Source organism: Mytilus californianus, unplaced genomic scaffold (genome assembly GCF_021869535.1).
Source record: "Mytilus californianus isolate M0D057914Y unplaced genomic scaffold, xbMytCali1.0.p SCAF_2, whole genome shotgun sequence".
NCBI classification, from domain to species: Eukaryota; Metazoa; Mollusca; class Bivalvia; order Mytilida; family Mytilidae; genus Mytilus; species Mytilus californianus.
In genome coordinates, this window is record NW_026262668.1 from 68,751,592 (window position 1) to 68,767,549 (window position 15,958).

Consider the following 15,958-nt stretch of genomic DNA (forward strand, 5'->3'; position numbering starts at 1 on the left):
ATACATAAATGTGGTCAAAGATTTTACAAATCTAATGCGCCATACTGTGCACTTAAAGATTACTTCTTGAAATTTTTCAATATTTGAAATTTGAAAAAAAAATAATATTTGATGAATATCTGAAATCTGAAATGAGAAAAAATTGACCCCCACAATTTCTTTTTATCCTTCCCCCCTTTTTCCCCAAAAAATTCTTTCCCTCAAGATATGGTCATAATCTCAATTTCAAATTTCCAATGGAGTTTGCAACCATAATTACCCATTTAAATTTACCATAGTGCCAACTTAATCTATTTTATAATAGAATTTAAAATATGGTGTCAAATCTTTCATATGGATTTTTTTGTAAAAAAAAGATGCAACATTTGCAGATATTTTTACTGGTCTTCCTTTATAAATATGCATTTCTTTAAACATAATTTAAAAGCAGTGTAAGGGAAGTAATCTAAGCGTTGTATTTGGATTACCTCCCTTACACTGTTTTAAATTGTCTTATTTGTTCATTAACCACTACTTTATACATAATTTAAAAGCAGTGTAAGGGAGGTAATTCAAATGATGTATTTGATTTATCTCCCTTACACTGCTTTAAATTATGTTTTGTACTAAAGTATATGTCCATTAACCAGGACAACCTTGTTTTTCCCTCTTTTTTGCCCCCAATTCCTAAACGGTTTGAGCCATAACCCCCGAAAGCAAATCCTAACCATCCCTTTGTGGTATGGAAACTTGTGGTATAATTTCAGAGATATCCATAAACCGTTCCACAAGTTATTGTCTGGAAACTAGAAAATGCTTATTTTTGGCCCCTTTTGGCCCATATGTCCTAAACTGTTAGTACCATAACCCCCAAAATCAATCCCAACCTTCCTTTTGTGGTATTTAACCTTATGGTAAAATTTCATAGAGATTCATTCACTTAAACTAAAGTTATAGTGCAAAAACCAATGTGTCTTTGGACGACGACGCCAACGTCATACCAATATATGACCGCAAAAATTTTTTGCGGTCATATAAAAATTACTTGATATTTAGAAGAAAATAAAAATTCTGCAATTTTTCCATTTATAAAGGGGCATAACTCTAGAACAGTTAAAGTGACGCCACCAAAATTCAAACTTGATCTGTGTTTTGTGGTAATAAGCATTGTGTATAAGTTTCATAACATTTGGTTGAGACAAACTCAAGTTAGAGAACGGAAACCAATTTTGGGACGTACGGAAAGATACGTACAGACGGACAAGGGTAAAACTTAATGCCCCACCGCTACGGCGGGGGCATAAAAACTGGATGAACCACGTCATAAAATGACATTGGGTAACACAGATTATCTAAAGAGTGCATACAACAAAATATTTATGGGAACCAAAAAGACAGACAAATAATGAGATTTTCTTCTTCACATTCACATAAACTAAACAATAAATAATAAATCTAAATTATTCATTTTTATTTAGAAAAGGAAGGTACAAATTTGCTGTACATGCACATATTTTTAATGGCTGCTATGAATTAGCACCACATGGTGATGCATCCCTGATCTCTGGTGACCAGAAGTATTTGTATTTATACATCATGTTAAAAACCATTTAGAGGTATAAAGCAGATGGATCATACTTTATGTATAAATATCAAAATAAATATGCTTGGAACAGAAAATTAATTACCACCATTACTTGACAATATGATATTGAAATAAGATACAGGAAACTGAAAGATCCAAATTAATTTATTTTTGTAAGTTTTACTTCCAACAATCATGCTGAAGTCTCATTTCAGCTGAAAATTAGAAAAAATGGCTTTAAAAATCCAAAATAAACATGATTTAACAGCTTAAAGTTAAAAGCTAGAATTAATTTGTTGAAACGTCTGTTAAAAACATTTACTATTTCCTCCCAAAATACAGATATTATATGAAATTGCACAATTATTTTATGAATATTAGATAAAGCAAAATAATAATAGCCTGGTGTTTTTCAAAGGACTGCACATTACACATATCTGAAAAAGACAGTGAAATGAAAAGGCATCAGCTTTACTGGCCATTATCTATTTACATGAATATGTAAAGATGACAAGACAAAAATTTGTATTCCTACTAGTTATCATTAATAGCCCAATGTTCTCACAGTTTTAATCTTTTCTTTACACGTTTTTTGGCACATCATGCACTTGTAGACTTGATAAATTCTACAAAGGTGGCAGAAAATAATTTAATAATGTTGATGTTAAAAACATTAACATGTACTGTATTATATACAAACACATGTATATATATATATTTTTAAACATTGACAAGTTACTTAAAATAAACATCAAAAGCTTGTAACCATGGTGATAGTCCATAATAATTTTTTTTTAAGTTATACAGTGCAACTTTGGTATATAACCATTTTATAAAATTTACAAGTATATACTTGGTAAATGAAGGAAAAGCTGCTCCATATACATATGTATGGATCAAATAAATTATAATTACATAAATTTTTTTTATTCACATTCTAAAACTACCCCAATAAAATTTTGACAAAGTAATAATCTTTGTCACAATATGCATACTTGAAATAGCACGTTTGAATGGTGAATGAAGAATTTGTTATTCTAAGATGATTAAGAAATTGATGGAAAAGATTAAGAGTGACTCAATGAGTGAAAATAAAACAAGGGAATGCTGTAACTAATTATTTTGTAGTAGGACAACACACACAAATCATTTGGGTATTAAATGGTTATCTCTAACTGTTAGCAAGGATATGAAGAAAGTTTTTTTATTAATCTTAATTAAAATTCATGTATATATTATTTCAACAAATTGATCAAAGTTCATTCCTTCTACAAAAACACCATATTTATATTTTAAATAATTCTTCAATTCATTGTTAAAGACAACAATTAAATGAAACAACATGAACTCATTTTAATTTGTGATTTAATCAGCAAATTGAGATTAAAAAATGTGGATGAGAGTAATAGTTCTTTTCAGAATTCAAATTTGAGACTGTAAATGTTCCATAATGCATTGGTATAAGATTGAACTTGTACACATTTCCTTCCCAGAATGTGAAACTTTAAAGTAAAGACTCATGGTAATGCAAATGGTTTTCAGATACTGATTTTTTTTTTTAATTTGCCTTATCTAACTACTATTAATTGTGATTCAGTTTTTCCAAATGTTACAGTCATATAAAACTTACATACAAATGTAATATCAAATCTTTAAGTCAATTTCAATCTTTCAAAAATATCTTGTATTTTGCTGCCCACAGGTAAAAGTATTAAGATAAACCAATATGGCTTAAAACTAGTCCGTCGTGTGACAATTTATAGCATAACATTGAAAAAAATTCAATGAATCTTATTTATGAGTAAAACCAGAAACAATGTAATAATACCTGATTGCCTGTTTAGAAATAAACAACTGGCATAATGTTTGTTTCATATTTTTGGTGAGTGAAAAATAAAATGAAATCAATTTATCCATGGAAGCATACAATTAATCATTTTACATTAGTGAGATTTTTTCTTTGCATCAAATCCATAATATCTTATCACCTTTAACAATAGAAAATTATTTCAATTCATTTAATTTTATTAAAAAATTCCTTTAGATGTACACAATCTAGAAAACAAAATTATGTTGATGACATAGAAACCTTGGTTTTTTATGTTGTTCATATTTCATTCTGCTGTCCATTTTTCAATTAAAATACAACAATAAAATGTAAAACAAAAGAAAGGAAGGAAAGTTTATAAATAATAAGACGGAAAATCTCTGATTGAATATACATGACAGCTTCTTACACAAGTTTAAAAAAATACATGGAAATTGATGCCGGTGTTATTATGATTTTTTATTCTGTCATGGACATATCATTACACAAAGAAATATTTAACATAAAATTTGCAGAAAAAATTGGCATCAAATCTCTGTCAACAATTTGTCATTTTTTTGTCTTTGTTTATTATTAAGTTAACATAGTTTGCATCAGAACCATGATAAATCATGTACAGTTTTATCCTCATTATGCACATCAAGGTACAAGAAAATCCAAAGGGGAGTAACTCCAATTTTCAAAGGGAGGTAACTACATAACCACTGGGGCTGCATCTAGTCATCCTCTTCAGATTCTACAAAATAAACATTGAATTTGTAAAGAAACATAGGTAATCTATGACCAAAAAAGTTTGCTTTTTCCATAAGTTTTTTTTTTTGTTCAAATGATAAATATTTTAGATTGGCTGTTGAAATGAAGATTGCTCAAATGAAACTCTTGCAAGGTCAATTGAATCAAATCATGACCACATTTGATTTCAAATGCATTTATTTTTTAATGGATTTTGTTAATCATATGCAATATCTAAGAAAAACTCAAAGAATCATTCATCTAGCAATTACCAAATGAAATGACTTAAAGGTTTGTTTATTATAATTCCCCATGGAGTCTATGCTTTCACCTAAAAAATCAAGTGACTTAAGTTTGCATGATGAAGGAAAATATAAAAACAATTTCTTGCAGGACAATGAATGACACCACAAAATAGTTTTAATTTCAAAAGGAGTTTTCGTAAGCAATATCAAAGGTCATATACATGTAACAAAACTTAAATTCTCAAAAATGACTGAATTTCAACTTTCTGAATTAGTCTACATGTTAGAAAAAACATTAATAACATCATACTCTAAAACACTAAAATGTATAGAAAAAACATTAATAACATCATACTCTAAAACACTAAAATGTATTTAAAACTATTTGAAATATTTAAAGGTTTGTGTTTGATCAATAATATCATGTTGCAAAAATCATACAAATTTTGAAATTTGGGTCACCTATCTCATACAATTAGATCAATTTTTATCATAGAGTGGCAAACTCATACAGAAAAATCAAGTAATTTCCCAACTTACCTCATCTATGTTCAATTCAAATTCACTTGTTTTCAATTAACCAGGCCTATTAAACCTTTCTATGTATGTAGTGGTTTAAATTATGACTGAGTAAGCCAGAGACAATCCTTCCCTGCACCCTTATAATTTAATTTATTTTTGGTTAAGTTACCTTCCTCAGCATTTTCCAACCATTCTATGAACTTCTTCATCTGTTCCAAGAATGTACTTTTCCCTTTGGAAGAGTGTCCTTCTTTGTACCATTTTAAAATGACATCCTCTGATAAAACATCACCTACAAATATTATAAGTTATTGTATATAAAATTCTATCTATATTTTCTATTCTATAAATAACACATTTCATAGTCTGTTAACTTGGCTACCCTAAATTGGTAATTTCAGTGATCAAAGTTAGATTACACCAAGCATTTCTGGATAATGTGTAACTAGCTATAACAACTTATATTTATTCTGTCCATGTGGCAATGAGTTACAGCAGCCTGTCAGCATTTCAAAAAAGAATTTGAGCTAGCTGTATATTTTTTTATCCTGTTTTTATTCTCTTTTGGTTTGGTAATTGAAGATATTCAAGACAATCAAGTTAACCATAGGGAACAAGGCCAAGTAATTTGGTCACAATAAAATGATTACTTCTTATTTTTATATGGGTTCTGTTAACTGACAGTGCATCCACAGACTTAATTTTGTGCTATACTGTTTATTAATGCTCTTGTTAACTTCTGTTTAAGAAAACATTTCTAATACCAGATCTTGCCATGATAGCAATGAAGCTTAGAACATAATACATGAAATCAGTGAATATTTTTGTTAAGCATCGTTTAGATTTATTTATAGTTCTTTTCACCTCCTTTCTTCAAATAAATACTTGAAAAGAACATAAGATAACTGATATAACTTATTCCTTTATCTTGAAAGTTTTCGAATTCATAATTAAGTTTTACATCTGTTTGCCATGGCACACGTGTGTATGTTAACAATAGGGTTCTGTTGATTTTTTTCCTACAAAAACTTTCTGAATTTTATCAATTTTGATATTGCTTTGACAAACACCATCCTTTATTGCTAAAATTATATAGCTGAAAACCAATCAAACCTGAAAAATAAAATGCTCCAGTGGGGCACAGCTTGATACGACCGCAGAGGTCGAACCCTGAACAGTTGGGGCAAGTATGGACACAACATTCAAGCTTGATACAGCACTGAATTTGGATTGTAGTTAAATATTTGACACAGCATAGGTTTCTCACACAGAATGAAAGTGGTCTAAGAACTTAAAAAATTTTAATTTACCTATTCAAACCATATCATTATTATTTGCTTTTATATATAAATCAGAAATAACTAATTTAAAATGGAAAATTTTAAAGAAAAAAAATGAAAAAAAAATCCCCCCCCCCAATTTTTTGAACCCCCTTATGATTCATCACCCCCAAACTCAATCCCAGCTTTCCTTTTGTGGTATGGTACCTTGCAGTACAATTTCAGAGAGATCCATACACTTGAACACAAGTTATTGTCTGGAAACTAGAAAAATGCTTGTTTTTTTGCCCCTTTTTGGCCCCAAATTCCTAAACGTTTAGGGCAATTACCCCCAAACTCAAACCCAGCTTTCCCTTTGTGATATGGAACCTTGCAGTACAATTTCATAAAGATCCATACACTTACACACAAGTTATTGTCATGAAACTAGAAAAATGCTTGTTTTTTTGCCCTTTTATGGCCCCTAATTACTAAAATTTTGAGGGAATTACCCCCAAAATCAATCCCAGTCTTCCCTTTGTGGTATGGTACCTTGCAGTACAATTTCAGAGAGATCCATACATTTGAACACAAGTTATTGTCTGGAAACTAGAATAAAATGCTCCGCAGGGCGCAGCTTGATACGACCGCAGAGGTCGAACCCTGAACAGTTGGGGCAAGTATGGACACAACATTCAAGCTTGATACAGCTTTGCATTTGGATTGTGATTAAATATTTGACACAGCATAGGTTTCTGACACAGAATGAATGTGGTCTAAGAACTTAAAATTTTTAAATTAGACATTCACCTATTATGGTCCAATATCCAAAATCTAAATACATGGTTAGATTCAGCATATCAAAGAACCCCAAGAATTCAATTTTTGATGAAATCAAACAAAGTTTAATTTTGGACCCTTTTGACCCCAATGTGGACAAAGTTGATAACGGGGCCCAAAAATCAAAAATCTAAATACATGGTTAGATTCAGCATATCAAAGAACCCCATATATATATTCAATTTTTGTTGAAATCAAACAAAGTTTAATTTTGGACCCCGATTTGGACCAACTTCAAAACTAGGCCCATAATCAAAAATCTAAATACATGTTTAGATTCAGCATATCAAAGAACTCTAAGAATTCAATTTTTGTTAAAATCAAACTAAGTTTAATTTTGGACTCTTTGGACCTTAATGTAGACCAATTTGAAAAAGGAACCAAAAATTAAGAATCTAAATACACGGTTAGATTCGGCATATCAAAGAACCCCAATAATTCAATTTTTGATGAAATCAAACAAAGTTTAATTTTGAACCCTTTGGACCTCAATGTGGACCAATTTAAAAACGGGGCCCAAAATCCAAAAACTAAATACACGGTTAGATTCAGCATATTAAAGAACCCCAAGAATTCAAGAATAAAACCCCATTGAAATTGGTCAAGAAATAAGCAATTTATAAGTATCTTCTTTTGCACAATACTGTGCAATTAAATATTTCTTGCTATTGCGCAATACTGTACAATTGACAATTTCTTGCTATTGCGCAATATTGTGCTATTGGATATTTCTTGCTATTGCGCAATACTGTGCAATTGAAGATTTCTTGCTATTGCGCAATACTGTGCAATTGAAGATTTCTTGCTATTGTGCAATACTGTGCAATTGAAAATTTCTTGCTATTGCACAATACTTATTATATAATAATTTACACATCCTGTTTGGTGTGTATCTCCTACCAAATCATTATTATTTGCTTTTAAATATAAATCAGAAATAACCAACTTAAAATGGAAAATTTTAAAAGAAAAAAAAAAGGAAAAAAAAAACATCCCACCCCCCCAATTTTTTGAACCCCCTTATGATTCATCACCCCCAAACTCAATCCCAGCCTTCCCTATGTGGTATGGTACCTTGCAGTACAATTTCAGAGAGATCCATACACTTGAACACAAGTTATTGTCTGGAAACTAGAAAAATGTGTTTTTTTGCCCCTTTTTGGCCCCAAATTCCTAAACGTTTAGGGCAATTACCCCCAAACTCAAACCCAGCATTCCCTTTGTGATATGGAACCTTGTAGTACAATTTCAGAAAGATCCATACACTTACACACAAGTTATTGTCCTGAAACTAGAAAAATACTTGTTTTTTGCCCCTTTTTGGCCCTTAATTCCTAAAATTTGGAGGCAATTACCCCCAAAATCAATCCCAGCATTCCCTTTGTGATATGGAACCTTGTGGTACAATGTCAGAGAGATCCATACACTTACACACAAGTTATTGTCCTGAAACTAGAAAAATGCTTGTTTTTTTTCCCTTTTTGGCCCCTAATTCCTAAAATATTGAGGCAATTACCCCCAAAATCAATCCCAGCATTGCATTTGTGATATGGAACCTTGTGGTACAATGTCAGAGAGATCCATACACTAACACACAAGTTATGTCTGGAAGTTACAAAAATGCTTATTTTTGGCCCCTAATTCCTTTACTGTTGGTACCATAACCCCCAAAATCAATCCAAACCTTCCTTTTGTGGTATTGAACCTTGTGGTAAAATTTCATAGAGATCCATTCACTTAAACTAAAGTTAGAGTGCGAAAAACCAATGTGTCTTCGGACGACGCCTGACGACAACGACGACGCCAACGTCATACCAATATACGACCACAAAAATTTTTTTGCGGTCATATAAAAATGCTTATTTTTGGCCCCTTATTCCTAAACGTTTTGGGCAATTACCCCCAAACTCAATTCCAGCTTTCCCTTTGTGATATGGAACCTTGTAGTACAATTTCATTAAGATCCATACACTTACACACAAGTTATTGTCCTGAAACTAGAAAAATACTTGTTTTTTGCCCCTTTTTGGCCCTTAATTCCTAAAATTTGGAGGCAATTACCCCCAAAATCAATCCCAGCATTCCCTTTGTGATATGGAACCTTGTGGTACAATGTCAGAGAGATCCATACACTTACACACAAGTTATTGTCATGAAACTAGAAAAATACTTGTTTTTTGCCTCTTTTTGGCCCCTAATTCCTAAAATTTGGAGGCAATTACCCCCAAAATCAATCCGCGCATTCCCTTTGTGATATGGAACCTTGTGGTACAATGTCAGAGAGATCCATACACTTACACACAAGTTATGTCTGGAAGTTACAATAAAATGCTTCGCTGGGGCGCAGCTTGATACGACCGCAGAGGTCGAACCCTGAACAGTTGGGGCAAGTATGGACACAACATTCAAGCTTGATACAGCTCTGAATTTGGATTGTTATTAAATATTTGACACAGCATAGGTTTCTGACACAGAAAGAATGTGGTCTAAGAACTTGAATTTTTTTAATTTACCTATTATGGTCCAATGTCCAAAATCAAAATACATGGTTAGATTCAGCATATCAAAGAACCCCATATATTCAATTTTTCTTAAAATCAAACAAAGTTTAATTTTGGACCCCTACTTGGACAAACTTGAAAACTTGGCCCATAATCAAAAATCTTAACACATGTTTAGATTCGGCATATCAAAGAACCCCAAGAATTCAATTTTTGCTAAAATCAAACTATGTTTAATTTTGGACCCTTTGGACCTTAATGTAGACCAATTTAAAAAACGGGACTTAAAATTAAAAATCTAAATACACGGTTAGATTTGGAATATCAAAGAACCCCAATAATTCAATTTTTGATGAAATCAAACAAAGTTTAATTTTGGACCCTTTTGACCTCAATATGAACCAATTTGATAGCGGGGCCCACAAATAAAAAATCTAAATTCATGGTTAGATTCAGCATATCAAAGAACCCCATATATTCAATTTTTGTTGAAATCAAAAAAAGTTTAATTTTGGACCCCAACTTGGACCAACTTGAAAACTGGGCCCATAATCAAAAATCTAAATACATGTTTAGATTCAGCATATCAAAGAACCCCATATATTCAATTTTTGTTGAAATCAAACAAAGTTTAAATACTGGACCCTATCTTGGACCAACTTGAAAACTGGGCCCATAATCAAAAATCTAAACACATGTTTAGATTCAGCATATCAAAGAACCCCAAGAATTCAATTTTTGTTAAAATCAAACTAAGTTTAATTTTGGACCCTTTGGAGCTTAATGTAGACCAATTTAAAAAACAGGACCCAAAATTAAAAATCTAAATACACGGTTAGATTTGGAATATCAAAGAACCCTAATAATTCAATTTTAGATGAAATCAAACAAAGTTTAATTTTGGACCCTTTTGACCTCAATATGAACCAATTAGATAACGGGGTCCACAAATAAAAAATCTAAATACATGGTTAGATTCAGCATATCAAAGAACCCCATATATTCAATTTTTGTTGAAATCAAACAAAGTTTAATTTTGGACCCCAATTTGGACCAACTTGAAAACTGGGCCAAAAATCAAAAATCTAAATACATGTTTAGATTCAGCATATCAAAGAACCTCATATATTCAATTTTTGCTAAAATCAAACAAAGTTTAATTTTGGACCCTTTGGACCTTAATGTAGACCAATTTGAAAACTGGACCCAAAATTAAAAATCTAAATACACTGTTAGATTCGGCATAACAAATAAATAAATGTGATCAAAGATTTTACAAATCTAATGCGCCATACTGTGCAATTAAAGATTACTTCTTGAAATTTTTCAATATTTGAAATTTGAAAAAAAAATAATATTTGAAGAATAATTCTTTTTAATTTCTGAAATCTGAAATGAGAAAAAATTGACCCCCCACAATTTCTTTTTATCCCCCCCCCCTTTTTTCCCCCAAAAAATTCTTTCCCTCAAGATATGGTCAAAATCTCAATTCAAATTTCCAATGGAGTTGGCAACCATAATTACCCATTTAAATTTACCATAGTGCTAACTTAATCTATTTTATAATAGAATTAAAAATATAGTGTCAAATCTTTCATATGGATTTTTTTTGTAAAAAAAAAGATGCAACATTTGCAGATATTTTTACTGGTCTTCCTTTATAAATATGCATTTCTTTAAACATAATTTAAAAGCAGTGTAAGGGAAGTAACCAAAACGTTGTATTTGGATTACCTCCCTTACACTGTTTTAAATTATCTTTATTGTTCATTAACCATTACTTTATACATAATTTAAAAGCAGTGTAAGGGAGATAATTTCAATGATGTATTTGATTTATCTCCCTTACACTGCTTTAAATTATGTTTTGTACTAAAGTATTTGTCCATTAACCAGGACAACCTTGTTTTTCCCCCTTTTTTGTCCCTAATTCCTAAACGGTTTGAGCCATAACCCCCCAAAGCAAATCCTAACCATCCCTTTGTGGTATGGAAACTTGTAGTATAATTTCAGAGAGATCCATACACCGTTCCACAGTTATTGTCTGGAAACTAGAAAATGCTTATTTTTGGCCCCTTTTTGGCCCCTAATTCCTTAACTGTTGGTACCATAACCCCCAAAATCAATCCCAACCTTCCTTTTGTAGTATTTAACCTTATGGTCAAATTTCAAAAAGATCTATTCACTTAAACTAAAGTTAGAGTGCGAAAACCAATGTGTATTCGGACGACACCGCCGGACGACGACGACGACGCCAACGTCATACCAATATACGACCACAAAATTTTTTTGCGGTCGTATAAAAATGCTTATTTTTGGCCCCTTTTTGGCCCCTAATTCCTTAACTGTGGGTACCATAACCCCCAAAATCAATCCCCACCTTCCTTTTGTGGTATTGAACCTTATGGTATAATTTCATTGAGATCCATCTACTTAAACTAAAGTTAGAGTGCGAAAACTAATGTGTCTTCGGACGATGATGATGACGACGCCAACGTCATACCAATATACGACCACAAAAATTTTTTTGCGGTCGTATAATAACTTCAAAAAGACCAATAGATGTCCAGGAATAGTTTTATGTGTCAGGTGCACAGGTAAATCTAATCTGTTGGACTACATATTCACCCTTGTTAGTAACTTTTATGATGACAGGGTTTTTAATAAGAGCTTGTTTTTTTACCAGTAATTACTCCTCATGTCACATTTATTGCTGGAAAAAGTGCCCTTGTTATGAATAATAGTATAGCCAAAAAAGATCGCATTAACCTCAAATTTTTGTCTTTAAACTGATTCATTGGTAGAAGAAACCACTGTACTTTACATTAACCAACAACCTTAAAACTGTAAAAAGCACTTTTAATCTAAAGCTTACTTTTATACAACATGACAATGATTTTCTGAAATGATTTCATGAAGTTGACATTGCCATAACAATACTCTTGTATTTTGACCATCAAAGTCAATTCTGCCTTGCCACTTTTTGCCACTGTGGCCAACAAAGGGCAGTAAATCTTAATGTGCTTCATAGCCTGGTCTGCCACCAGTTCTTCTTTCTTGTTCCACTCAACTGCAGCCATAATTGTGTTCCAAACCTTTAAATATTAATACATGTAACAGAGAATTTCTAACATCTGTTGATAAAATATATCATGTATGTTTAACTTGGTTATGTTAAGAATAGTGCCTCTAGTCATTAACTTGTGATGTATAATGTTCTCTAAATATGAAAGAACAGGGCTCAAAGTATTACACAGAAGGTGCATCTTATTAATGGAACTGAACCTAAATTATTCAGGTAAACTGAAGGTATAAGTAACTAAAACATTGCATAACTGTAGAGTATTGCTGAAAACTTTCCCTATCTACATTTTTTGTCTATCTTTTTTTCTATAGTTTCAAGTCATTAGGTAAAATACTTTAAATTGTCCAAAATAAAAAAATCATCATTTAAGAACAATAAATCCTGTAAGGAGTCATCTTATAATTGGTAGAAATGGAAAGAACATTTGAAGATCTAAACATTCTGATCCCTGTGAGACTTTTTCTATCTATTTAGGTTTTTAAAATATTAAGATAACTACTTGATTTTCCCCTGAGTTCTACCTTAAGTCATGGTAGCCATGTTGGATGATGAATAGAAATAGTCTTTGAATAAGAACCTAAAAATAAATCATTTGAAGTGTTGTTTTATTGGTTCAGTTTTTCTAAAAAAAAAAAAAGTTCACAGCAGAAAATGACATTTATGGTGAGTGTTTTTAGCATATATTTTGTAATATTTTTTTTTTATATTTACCATTGTAGTGATTTCACTATCATTCAAACTATTGTCCTTTATCTGTTCATGTATAAACCGTAGCATCTGAAATTAGATAAAAACAAATAATGTTTGGAATGCTTTAAAATGTAATTTTTGTAAACATTTTAATAAAAATTCTATCTTTAATGTAATATCTTTTTTAATATTAGTTCTGGTTATCAGTCTTTACGATAAACTTTTAAATCTACAGGCCCCAAGCTCAATTTTTGAAAATTTTTAGTTATAATCTGTTGGCATGTAGAAATGATTTTTATAGGCCCAAAAACAATTTTTCAAGCTGGGCTACTGGGCCTGTGGTTAAGGGTGAAAACTGGGTTATAATATTTCATTTCAATTTTTTGTATGTGCACGTTACAAATTGTTATCAACGCTATGCTGTATGAAAGATGTTAAAACTATAACTGTTATATTTAACTACTTTATGACTACTGCTGCTCTATTTTGGGAGAATTGAACAAATATATAAATCAGGTATGTGCATGACCTGTTTTGTGATGGTATTCCACCATTTTTGTCAAGCCTGCGACTTTTGTTGCAAAAGCGAGACATAGCGATCCTACATTCCGTGAACGGCGTCGGCGGCGGCGTCCACAAATATTCACTCTGTGGTTAATGTTTTTCAAATTTTAATAACTTTCTTAAGCTATCCTGCATTTCAACCAAACTTGGACAGAAGCTTGTTTATGATCATAAGATAGTATCCAGAAGTAAATTTTGTAAAAAAAAAAAAACCTGTTTAACTGTATTTTACTCATAAATAGACTTAGTTTTTCTGCCAGTTAACATTACATTCACTCTGTGGTTATAGTTTTTCAAATTTTAATAACTTTCTTAAACTATCCTAGATTTGTACCAAACTTGGACAAAAGCTTGTTTATAATCATAAGATAGTTTCCAGAAGAAATTTTGTATAAAAAAAAAATCCTGTTTATCCATATTTTACTCATATATGGACTTAGTTTTTCTGCCAGTTAACATTACATTCACTCTGTGGTAAAAGCTTTCAAAATTTTAATAACTTTCTTAAACTATCCTGGATTTGTACCACACTTGGACAGAAGCTTGTTTGTGATCATAAGATAGTATTCAAAAGTAAATTTTGTTAAAAAAAGAATCCTGTTTATCCGTATTTTACTTATAAATGGACTGAGTTTTTCTGCCAGTTAACATTACATTCACTCTGTGGTTAAAGCTTTCAAAATTTTAATAACTTTCTTAAACTATCCTGGATTTGTACCAAACTTGGACAGAAGCTTGTTTATGATCAAAAGCTAGTATCTAGAAGGAAATTTTGTAAAAATTTATTTCCTGTTTTTCCATATATTACTTATAAATGGGTTTTTATTCCAGTTAACATTACGTACAGTCTGCAGTAAAGATTTTAAAACATTTATTAGATTCATAAACCTTCTTGGATTTTTACCAAACTTGAACAGAACTTCTTACAATCAAAAGATAATATCTAGAGGAAAATTTTAAATAATTTTTTCCCCATTTTTGTTGAGCCTGCGACAAACAGCAAAAGTAGGCGAGACACTGGGTTCCGCAAAACCCTTACGAATTTTTAACTTATTTTTCTGTCATCTTCAAATAATCTCCTCCATGGACAAGCATCGTTAAAATAATGTGCCATGTTTAAAAGGTGTAGTCGAAATTGGTTTTGGTGCCATTTTTTTTGCAATTAGAATCAAATGCCTGTAATTTCATAACCCCTCTTGTATCATAATCCAAAGGGTCCTTCTAATTACTGTTTTAATTCTCTAGGGATATCACTCTAATGATCGCTAACCACATGTACAGGTAGACATACCTGACAGGAGAATACATTGATCAAGTTCAGATGATTAACTGCAGTATTTAATTACCTTTCAGCAAATGCTAATAACAATTTAGATTGCAAAATAAAATTTAGATTTACTTATGAAGAACCCATGCTTTATTGATTAATGTAATCCACATTCCCCCTTTTAAAAAAATTCAAGATAGTAAAACAGAACATGATTTCATACCAAATAACAAGATTACAACAATTATCAATCAAAACAAAATTCCGAATTTATTTCATAGTTTATAATTCATTTAATACATCTGGTTTATATTCAAAATAGAGGCACAATTTCTGTGGCATTTTCAATTCGTCATTAAAATCATTTCAATTTTAAACTGTATGGTTAATTTAAGAATAAATTTTAACAGCATAAAGATAATCTTGATGATGATAGGACTCAGCTTATGTAACAAGGACATGTCCCCTGGACTCACAGGTTCCTGATATGGCACATCCAGACAGAAAATAATGCATTCAGGACACGTTTGCACCTTAACCTTGAGTATGGTTGAGGTATTTTTTGTGAAAATGCCTTAAAAATATCCACTCATCCCTACAGTTAAGGATATCCGCTCCTCTTGTTTTTGAATTTTTGCCAGATATTCGGAATCCTCTGGTTCTCTCCATGTAGTGCCATTAAAAAAATTCCCCGTTAACCCCTGCTTTTCTTTTCATAATTTTATTACATATAGATTAAAAAGCCATATTTGAAAATGCTATCAAATCCTTGTTATTTTTTCATATTTTTTCATAGAAAAAGGGTGCCAATCATAAATGTATGAAAAGTCTAGAGAGAATTATTTCCCGCCAAATTTTCAA

General features: G+C 31.2%; 1 protein-coding gene across 1 annotated transcript in view; it reads right to left on the bottom strand.

The window, feature by feature from the left end:
* Positions 1 to 1,435: 1,435 nt before the first annotated feature.
* LOC127728099 (eIF5-mimic protein 2-A-like) overlaps positions 1,436 to 15,958 on the bottom strand; it is a 33,435-nt gene continuing 18,912 nt past the window's right edge. Inside the window, exons 11-14 of the mRNA XM_052235327.1 lie at positions 13,288 to 13,353; positions 12,367 to 12,586; positions 5,061 to 5,183; positions 1,436 to 4,128 (exon numbers count right to left, since the gene is read on the bottom strand). Coding sequence (XP_052091287.1) covers positions 4,109 to 4,128; positions 5,061 to 5,183; positions 12,367 to 12,586; positions 13,288 to 13,353 — 429 coding nt within the window. The 3' untranslated portion in view covers positions 1,436 to 4,108. The remainder of the gene's footprint in view (positions 4,129 to 5,060; positions 5,184 to 12,366; positions 12,587 to 13,287; positions 13,354 to 15,958) is intronic.